Source organism: Lactuca saligna, chromosome 6, assembly GCF_052625555.1.
Source record: "Lactuca saligna cultivar CGN05327 chromosome 6, ASM5262555v1, whole genome shotgun sequence".
Taxonomy (NCBI): Eukaryota; Viridiplantae; Streptophyta; class Magnoliopsida; order Asterales; family Asteraceae; genus Lactuca; species Lactuca saligna.
Window position 1 is genome coordinate 168,261,807 of NC_136422.1, and position 10,963 is coordinate 168,272,769.

Consider the following 10,963-nt stretch of genomic DNA (forward strand, 5'->3'; position numbering starts at 1 on the left):
GACACATAATGTATTAGTTCTGAAAGTAATATGATGTAAATGGGATTAATTTCAAATTGCATTGCTATAAGTGTAAATAATTTTATCTACTTTAAACAAAAAACACCAAGACTGATATAGAAAGATTAAAAAAACACTCTGTTAAATAAATCAAAACAAACTTTTATTGAGATATGAAATCATGACATCGCATATGCAAAGTGGGCATGATGGTTGACTCGGTCAATGTCCTGGTTGACTCGGTCAATGCCCCGTTTGTGATACGGAAACGGTGTAAGCAATTGGAGTGGAGATGATCGGTGTCACAAACGAAAGGGCGATAGCCTTTGTTGTAGGAGTTGCATTGGAGCAGAACAGAGTTGTGTGGATAGGATAGGCATATGGGACATGTGATGTCTTCCCATTTAGTATCAAGATGAAAACCCTCCATCAAAGTTTGAATTTTTTGAAGTTTATAGTGGAGTTTTAAAAGAAAATGTGTGTGTCAACATGAAAATTTCATTAGGTGATAGAACTGGTTTAGGGTTTAGGAGGTCAGTAAATGGTAATTGATCTTCAACAATACAAGCAAGTGTACCTGGCAAAAGGACAATGAAAAATATATCACTAATTTTAGTAGTCAAAACTAACAAAAAGATATAGTCAAGAGATTTTCCATAGGTTGCATTTGTTATGATTTCTAATTTTAGTCCATCTCACTGCTTTGAGATAAAAGGATTTGCTGTAAATGTATTATGCATGCTTCTCAAAGTACCATGGTTCCGAACTTTAGTCTATCCATTTATTTCTTCCACAAAATAATTTTTAGAAACTTATCACATAATCTCTATAAAATCAGCATGTTCCTAATCATTCTCTTGTCCATTTGTTACATTCTCCATAAGAGCATTAATTCATGAAACCTAATAGTATTTGGTATCTCACAAGTTACTGCACTAAACTAATACAACAGTTAGGTTGTATATAAACATGACCTTTTTAATGATATATGCACTTAGAATCAATACCAAATCAACAAAATTACCCGAAAATAGTCGAACAAAAACTGTTACAAACCAAGGAGAAAAAAAGTGGATTTATCGACGAATAAATGTAATATTAATGCTAAAGTCTCCAATAAATCCGCAAACATTATGAAATTGATCGAATCAGATTTACCAGCCCTAAAATGAACAAAGACCTATCACTAACGAACAACACTGGAATCAAAATGATGCAACCAAGCAAAATTGAGAGAATAAAGAACCGATAAGAGAAGGAAAAGAGATTTTACAAGTTGAAACTAACCTTGATGATGACCGATGATGAAGTAGTTGAGTGTTAGATTCGGAGGGTTTACTGAAATCGATCGGGGGAGGAACAGACTTATGTTTACCTGAAGTTGTTGGTGAAGATGACCATCAATTTCTGATTCTTCGTTGTTCCATAGCCAGATATGTGTTTCGCAGAAAGAGACCAATGAAACTATTTAAGAATACTATAATCCAGAAAAGAAAAAAAAAAAAAAAAAAAAAATGAAGTTTCATAGTAAAACATATCGAGCTTGTAATCTCAGAGCTAATGGTAGAGATTGATTGTTGGCTCTGCTCAATTTTCGGTTACAAAATTAGGGTTAAAATGAAAGGGTATGGAATTGTAATCATATAAATAAAGAGACAAATAAATAATTTTGGAAATGATTACTTTCAACAATCTCTGGAATTTGAGAGCCGATTTCTTTAGGAGCTGATTTATCGCATAGAAGTTGGAAACTCTCAATTGTTTCAAACGAACAGAGCGGAATGAAGGTAGATGAGGTTTGAAGAGGCCGAAAGGGTATTTTCGGAACTTCACATAGAATTTGGAGCGGGAAAAATCGTTGGGAGGGGGTTTAGCAATTGCCACGTGGCGGCTGTGGTAATGTTTTATTAGAAGAGTAGATACAATAATAATCTGCTGTAAATCTCAGCTTTACCATCTTTTTACACCATGTAACCAAGACATCATATCTTTCGCATGACATGATAATAACCAAACACTAATCTAGATAGCAGTTATCTAGAAGGGAAGCATGGTTACTCACTTTACGGGGGGTTTTGAGCAACATACTTTACTTTCCCTTGTTTTTTCATTTTGAGCAACATACTTTACTTTCCAACTTCAAATGGCCATAATCATACCCACTTTACTTCTACTATAAGTGACTATAGTGTTATACATGAATCTTCTTAAAACTACACATCAATACATTTTACAGTCATGCTTTCATATACTCCAACAAAAAACACAACTTAACCTTTTCATTTAAGTTATAAAAAATGTTATATATTCAGTCCACAACACAACCCTTTTCCTAGCAGTTTGTGTAAGAATCCATACAGCTTTCAAGTAAACACCCTCCATATTCAATTCACATGACCATAAGACAATTTAAAAAACCCACAATTTAGCAACATAGTTCATCTTGAAACATCAAAAAAACCCTGGTTTCGATACATGTTGGGAATCATATGAAAATATGATTTCAAAATCACTTCACCACATAAGTACACCTTTTCAAATGAACGATCAACATACAAGTACACCTTCTCAAATACAAGCTAAAAACATCTCACTGCATGCAAGTAAAAACACAAAATATTTGGATTTCAAAATAATAAAAGATAAAAAATAAAAAATAAATAAAAAAAAAAAAAAACAACACGGGCAACCAAAGTGAAACAAGAGAACAAGTTTAGATGCATTTACATTTCCAATGTAGAAATAAAGATACATTTCATCATTAACTAAGCAAACCAAACCAAACCAAACCAAACAAGCTTCTTCTCATCAATAGAAGATTGATCAGTGTTTTACATAACACAAACTACCCTACCCAAACAGTCCCAATTCTCTATCCTCAAAAGGTACATTACCATTTACGGATTTGTTTAAACAACTAAAACGAAGAAAGAGTTAGATGGATAAATGATATCTGACGCCATTACCTTAAATCCCATGATTATTATTATTTTCTTTTTCGTTTGTTGTTGGTCTAAGAGGAATGGCAGTAGCATGCTCAGGTTCTTTGTTAGCAGTCGAATCCCCAGACTGATTCTGTTGGGAATTCCGGTCTCTCAAGGGAGGATTAGAAATGGAATTGTTAGGATTTGACATTGCAGATCGCATTGCTCTGGGTAACCTTAACGTTTGTGGGATATTTGTTGTCTCAACAGCAACACTGCTATTGTTATTATTATTACTCTCCTGTTTTTGTGTCTGTGGAGCTTCTGTTTCTGTTTCTTCTGTTTGAGAAGGAGGAGGAGCCACCACTGGAATCAGTTTTATTGCTGCTGATTTGCGCCATTTCTTCCTTGGAGCTGGAGGCTTTGGTGCGTTCGATTTCACCTGCAAAAAAAAAAAAAAAAGTTCATCAAGTCTTAAGACTTTTTGTTACTTACTATAGTCGACTTTGATGCAAATTTTTTTAAAAAGGGCACGTGTCATGTACTATCCTTTCAAAATCAACCAGCTGAAAAATGATTTGAATAAAAAAAATGAAAGCAAGACTCACAACCTTATTCCCAATGTCTGACAGCGGCTTTCTTTTTGAGCCCTCAACTTCGTTGTTTATCTCAGCCGGCTTATCACCAAGAGCCGACTCAAGTAACATCGCTGCCCGATTCGCAAGCTCCTGATCATCGGATAAATTAACATCAACTGCCACCGGTGGTGCTGGTAGTGGTGGTCGGGAATCAGACTGCTCCACAACCACCACCGTTTCCCGGTTGGAACATTTCTTCGGGTTACACCCACACGACGCTGAACACATGCCTTCCGCCGCTCGACACTGGCATTTCATCGTTTTACATGAAGAGCTTTTGCTGCATGTACAACACTCCCCGAAGGGTACTTTTGGGTTTTCACCCGTACTACCTTCTTCACTCGGAGACGTTTTCTGCATTTCCGAATCTGTGAAGTCGGCTTTGGAATTTCTTTTAGCGGTTTGTTTCCTCCGATTGCCCCACTCGTCCTGGAAGTCATCGGAATGTAACCAATCGTCGGAATTATCGGAATTATCGGAATCTGACGTGTCCATGTCTTCCAGTAATTCATCCAGATCTCCACTGGTGTTGTAAGCTATCGAATTCCGTAGTCCCTATATCAATAATATAATATAATTTAAAACACGTGTACATGTTAAGTAGAAAGAATTTACAAAAATACCTTGGGTCGCAAATCATACACGTGTCCTTCACCCTCGTCATCTTGATTTGTGGATCTTTTTCTGAAACTCTTGGACATCATCATCTTCTGTTAAATAACAAGTAAAGTGAGAACCATAACAAAATTAGGGTTTAAGAAACACACACATTACACAAACCTTAAGCTTTTCCTGTCGAATGAGTTCGGCCTTGTGCATTTCAATCTGTCGGATTAAATTGACGATTTTCTCCTTCAACCCTCTGATCTCCGTATCCTTCTCTCTACACGCGACTTCTTTCTCCCAAACCTGGCATCTGTAAAAGCATACAAAACGGAATTTATTAAATTTGAAGATTAAGATTTCTCAAACAATCCAAGATACCTTGAAGATGATGCCAGATTGAAGAGATAATTCATGATGTTTTTAGCATCCTGGAGAGATCGAACTTGATTCCAACGACCTTTGCCACTAAAGGCTTTTTCTCGCTCTTCTGCTTCTGATAACTGTGACGCCATTGCAACGATGGTTTTGGATGAAGTAGCAAGCATGTTGTCAAGAGCATATATCCTTGCGTTTCTTGCTCCAGGCGACATCGTTTGACCACAAACACTGCATGCAACAATCAACATCAAATCATCCAATCCAGTCAACAAATCAAGAAAGTGAATTCAGTAACAGAACCTTAAACTTGAATGTTTTGCCATATTTGCTTCCTCCTTCAGCTCTGCCAACTCCTTTGCCATTTTTACCCTCCTGAAATTCCATAATCAGAAAAATAATTTAGCAAATTTCATAATTGCATATTCATTAGAATTGTGGAGGGCACTCACTCTTCCTTTTGACGCTCATGTTCACAACGTACTTCATGCACACGAACATAAACCTCAAGCTCATGTTCAATTGCTTGCATCAGTGCCTGTAATGAAATTTGACAATTTAATATTCACAAAAAACAAAATATATTATTTGAGTAGAAGAATTGATTATCCATTAAAATATAGTAATACCTGAACTCCAGGTCCATTGCTACTTCCTGTAAGTGTTTACACCATTATATTGTTAGAATCTAGAAGCTAAGATAAAAACATGTGATGAAAATACATTTTAAAGTTAAAAAATTACCATATGTATCACGTGAAGAAGTCTTGCGTGAATCGAGTACTTCTTTTAATCGTTTTGTAGCCAAAGCAGCTTCTTCTGTCTTCCTTTGCACAACCTTAAAAACAGAAGCAAAGGTTATTGGCTTATTGCGTTTGGATTAAAACCAAAAAAAAAAAAAGAGAAAAGAGAAATAAATATTGGTGATTGTATCTGAGCTTACCATTTTTTGTCTTTGATTTAGAGCTAGTAGCTTATGCATCTCATACTCATTCCTTCTTCCTTCTTTCTTAAGCTGTTATATAAAAAAAATTCAACATTTAGAGCAAGAAATGAAATTGTAATGATAAAACATTAAAACGGATAGATCAAAATGAAATGAAATCCAAATTTTTATACACATTCTCAAAATTGATGATTAAAGTCTTTATACCTGGAGTACTTCTTTTTCTCGTGAGGCCTTCCATAATCTGAACTGCTCAGATTCTTGCTTGATCTTTTGTTGTAATTGTACCTAAACATGAATAATCATAGATTTTAGTAAAAATATTTTTTTAAATGTTGATGACGTTTTAATAAAACAAAAAACCTTCTGTGTTTTGATTCTATGAATCTCATCCTGAAGTTTCCTTGCAGCTTCATCACTCTTCTGTTTTTGCCTTAACAACTGTGCCTGAGCATCTTGCTTCTTTTTCAACTCCACAACCTAAAATTCAAACATTCGTATTTAATTACTTATTACTCCAATACTGTTAAAAAATCCATCCAGTTTAAAGAAAATGGACTCACTTGGGCTTCCAAAAAGTTCAACTTCTGAAGATAATTTTCCTTCAACTTCTGTGTACTATCATCAGAAGTGGTGGAAATATTTGCAAGATTGTTCCTAAGTTGCTCAATTTCTTTCTGTCACATTATCAAAAAAAAGAAATAATAAGTGAGAAATTTTATAAATTTTCTGATTAAAATTAGCTAGAGAATGAAGGGCAAACCTGCAAAGCTCTCTTTTCTTGTTCCAAATCCAAAACCTTCTTCTCATAATGTTGCTTAAGTACAGATGTATCACCACCCGCAACCCGCTTCATTTCAGCCTTTTGTGTATCCATAGAAGATTTAATAAATAAATAAATAAAAATGTAAGCTTTTATAACTTGATATATAGACATAATGAAAGGAGGTGAAACCATATACCTCCTTTTGTTCAAGCTTTTTGTCCAATTCTTTGAGCTCATTATCAAGTTTTTCTTGTAAGGAACAATGTTCTAGCTCTTTCTCTTCATCTTCAGGATTACCTACAAACATATAAGATTGTAAATTGACTTTATGAACTAATAATGAGCAAAGAAGAGTTTAGTAAAAATAATTTATAAAAGCTTTACCAGCAACTTCAGCAGGTTTAGAATCAGATCCAGGAAACAAATTACTTTTTGGGTTAAGAACACTTTCATCCAAATCCAAGAAATCGATAAGTTCAGTGCGTTTTGAGGTATTTGATCTTCGTGTGCGCATCAATTCTCCTTCTAATTCTTGAATTTTTGAAACATAAGTTTTCAATAAACCAACATCCTGTAAAGATTTGAAATGGTTAATAACTTTTAAAGATTTAATGAAATACAATAAATCTTGGAAGTTTGTAAAACTCATTATACCTTATTCGAGTCACAGTTGTTCTCATCCCAAGGTTTACCCTCACGAGCAGATTCAAGTTTTAATAACAGTTTGTCCTTTTCAAACTGAAAGAAAAAAAATCATGTGTTAAAGATAGTTGAAAATAGCAACAAACTTTACACTTTTTACCAATATAGGCATTATCGTACTTAATTTTTAACCATAATAGCAACAAGTTTAAATTTTTGTAATTAAAATTCTTTACAAAAATTTAATTACAGTTTGTTACCAATAATAGCAACATTGCAACATATTACAAGTTTCAGATTATAACTTGCTAATATCAGTAAAAATATCCAAATGTGTTGCTATTATAGGTAAAATAAAAGTACAATGTCCACATTGGTAACAAGAGTAAAGTACACTGCACTTCTCTTCTCTTCAATTTACCCCATAAATGATAAATTGATCATCTGATTCATATATTCTTTACTTACTTGAGCATCAGTTGCTTGTTTAGTCAAATGTTCAAAGTTGACTTGATGTTCTTGAAGCTGTTTCTGTAAGTCAGCATTGCTTGTTTCAAGTATTGCTATTTTCTGTTTCAAAAGCTGAGGGAAAAAAGGCAGATTCTTAAGTTTTTTATAAATGTTCATTAAGGATATTGACTGGAAATTTAACAAATGTCTTACTTGAAGCTCTTCAAATGGTGTGGAAGAGTCTCCCTTTACATAAAGAAGCTCTGCTTGCAACTGTTCGATTTGATTTCTCATTTGTTGCATTTGAGCTGTAACTGGATCCCGATTCACCTACATGACAAAAGATTAGGATGGAAACATGATTGAATAACAAATAAAAAGCTGTGTTACATTTTTTTTAAAAGATTAATCTTACCACTGCTTTGTTTTGAATGTTGCGTGCTCGATTTGCATACTTCAATGTATTGAGAGTTTCTTCAGCATTTGTATCTGCTGGACTTACACAGGCTACATCACATAAATTAAGAAAAGTAATGATAGTTAGCTTAATAAGGAAAATTTATACATATTCCATAGCTCAAAACATGATAAAACTTCAAAAAATCATACCTATCATTACAGTTTTGCTGTTGCCCCCTAAAGAGTCCTGAGAAACAATGCATTTTTAGAACATTTTTATATTAAAGGTGAAAGTCCAGCACTTGAGCTATATAAATGACTGGTTTTAAAGTTTCACCCGTTAAACTTTATATTAAAGATGCATTTTATAAAAATACTACATCACCTGCAAAAGGCGGGTTAACTTGCTGTCTCTATAGGGCACATGGCCACCTTCTTTTCGCTTCTTCTCATCACCCAATGCACTTATCACATTTCCAAGAGCTAATAAACCCTTGTTGATATGAATTCCTAACACCACATAGAACAATAAGAGACTCATAATTAGACAACTCATCAATGTACTATAACATCAAAATGAAGACATCATGAATCAGGAGGATGAAAGAATAAAAATGTGCACAATGTGTTAAATAATATTATACCTTCTCGTAAACGCATCCCATCAGCTCCTGTCTTTTTTGCCCTTTCAGATCCAGCAAGGTCAACCAAATGAAGCTTGGCACACAATATATCATCTCCATCATCATGAGCTCCTCCATTTGTTGAGCCAGAAATTCGTTTTTGTTCCATTGTAATTGTAAAAATGGCATGTGATCGACTGAAAGAGAAGAAATGTTGGTGAAGCTAACTTATTACATAAATGATACATGTAACACAATCACATTAAAGTAACAAACTTTTGAATATAAAATGAGAACAAACCTTGATTGGCTATTCATATTTGTGCTCCCAGTTGCTCTGCACACAGATCCTCGCAACAGAAATGAAGCCATCTCCTCTTGTGAAGTAACTTCAGCCTCTGTTACACCAGCAAGGGAGATGCCTCCATTTGCTGTTTCCCTGATTTGAATAGGAGCCCTAGATGGCCCTGCAGGTTTGCCATTCCCATCAGCCTTGGAATATGCTGCTGAATTTGATTCCAGTAAATCAAAAACCTCCTCCTTAAATATCTGAAATGCCAATATACAATTTCAGCAAATAACTACATGTAAAAAGGGATGTGTGTAGAGTTTACAAGTAAAGCCATATAAGAATAAGACCACAATTGTCATTACCTCAATGAAAGATACTCTTATTAAAAACTCGGTAGTGCCTTTGGTCTCTTCTACTTGTTTGAATATCATTTCCATCACTTTTGGAATCACGCCATTACTGCCTTCTCCGTTATAGTTTGTTCCCATAGTGTAGGTTTTACCCGATCCAGTCTTTGGTAATAAATAAACAACAGAAATCATAAGCTTCAAAACTATAACAAACGCTTATTGTCTAGTAATGAAGAGAGACAAGAAGCATTGTGAGCATTCTGACTACATATTTGACTATCATAAACCAATTGTGCACAGTAAATTGTTTCATAGAAGAAAAACAGGTGAAGGAAAAAATACCTGGCCATAAGCCAAAACTGTGGCATTGTAGCCATGAAATAGTGCATCAACAAGGGGAGCAACGCAGTCATCAAAAATCCGAGAGGAGGGATACCCGGTACTCCCATATACATAATCAAATGTGAAAGAATGCGAACCAATTTGCACCTAATTTGCAAAAAAACAAATCCGGTATAAATCTCGAACTTTTTGCTGGAATTCAACAATAATCATATACAACCACGTCAGTTCAAAAGTAGCAACTTATGCTACGTCCAATCACCTGCGGTTCGCCTGGAGTGACACTGATGCAATCAGAGCAGCCAACAAGAAGCTCCGGAGTAACCAGTGGTCGAACATTAACAGCTACTCGAACAGATTGAGATCCATTTTTCCCATCGGGTCCATCCATCTCGAATCAGATTCCAAACCCTATAATTGAATAATAAAATCAAAACCAAACAAATTCAAACTGCATAAACATGTTTGTGATTGTTTGCGTGTATAAAGTATGGATCAAGCAAACAAGAGAAATCGATTACCTAGGGTTTCGACTCTGTGTTTATGTGTATGTGTGTGTGTTTGTGTGTGAGAGAGAGGGAGAGGGAGAGAAAAAGAGATTTTGAATTTGGAGAGAGGGAGAGACTTGTTAGAAAGAAACGGCGCTTTCAGATTTGAATTCAAATAAACTTTCAGAATTGGTTTAGTCACGTGAGCTGCATGTGATGCTACTATGTATTTTCTTTTAACATTTGCCAAAAAAAATATTATATAAAAATCCAAGGAAATTGAAGATAAGATTTTATCAATGCGTAATTCGGCAAAATCTCATTAATGCCACCATACGGTAGCGTTTGATAATAGGCTAGATAGAATAAGATTCGACTGAATATGTTTTTATATTTTTTATTGTGTTTTAGAATATACTAATAAGAATTTAGTAAAATTAAATAATTATTTAATTAAATAAAGATAAATATTAAATAATTTATACAATTGAATGTATATTAATGTTAGCCATAACATTTTTTCAGAATTAATTTGCATCTACATTTTTATGTATTAGTTTGTTTTTTTTTCAGGACTCACTCATTTAAAATACAATATAGTTGCATGGAATATGAAGAATGAGAATGTATTCTACTAGAATACACTGTCATTCTGCTAGAATACATCTCATTCTTCTAGATACGAATTTATTCTAAAAAAATATTATTGTTAACATTAATGAATAATTTAATTAGTTTTCATAAAAATGAATTATAAGTATGGATATCATTTAATTTACATATAACTTTTACTAAATTCTTATTTGTGCATTCTAGCATACAATAGATGTGAGAAAACATTTGAACCTTCTGTCACACCCCAAAACCAAGAACGGCGGAAACGTTCTGGGGCGGATGACGTCATGTAAAGTATCACAACACAGTAAATGTAAATAACCAAACAACATCATCCATTGCATTAAATATAAAATTTTAATACAAGCGTGTTCTGTACAGTTTTAGACACCAAAAATATAATGTGAAGCAAAATAATATGATGAGTCTTGAATGCGCTCCATCTTCTCAAAAGTTGGCATCGGTACCTGTCTACTGATGACGTCATGTAAAGTATCACAACACAGT

At 34.2% G+C, this 10,963-nt stretch overlaps 1 protein-coding gene across 1 annotated transcript; it reads right to left on the bottom strand.

Annotated features, from left to right (window-relative positions):
* Positions 1–2,695: 2,695 nt before the first annotated feature.
* Positions 2,696–10,007, bottom strand: LOC145000420 (P-loop containing nucleoside triphosphate hydrolases superfamily protein). The gene is made up of 28 exons (XM_078959646.1): positions 9,875–10,007; positions 9,616–9,764; positions 9,354–9,500; positions 9,024–9,173; positions 8,671–8,918; positions 8,391–8,566; positions 8,132–8,256; positions 7,957–7,993; positions 7,763–7,854; positions 7,561–7,677; positions 7,366–7,479; positions 6,910–6,993; positions 6,640–6,826; positions 6,452–6,552; positions 6,253–6,351; positions 6,053–6,166; positions 5,853–5,969; positions 5,697–5,777; positions 5,487–5,558; positions 5,288–5,381; positions 5,173–5,198; positions 4,996–5,081; positions 4,847–4,918; positions 4,547–4,774; positions 4,343–4,478; positions 4,186–4,272; positions 3,533–4,117; positions 2,696–3,366 (listed from the first exon to the last, which is right to left on the bottom strand). Exons 2-28 carry the CDS (start codon positions 9,742–9,744, stop codon positions 2,968–2,970), a joined length of 3,903 nt encoding a protein of 1,300 aa, XP_078815772.1. The 5' UTR covers positions 9,745–9,764; positions 9,875–10,007; the 3' UTR covers positions 2,696–2,967.
* Between the last annotated feature and the right edge of the window lie 956 nt (positions 10,008–10,963).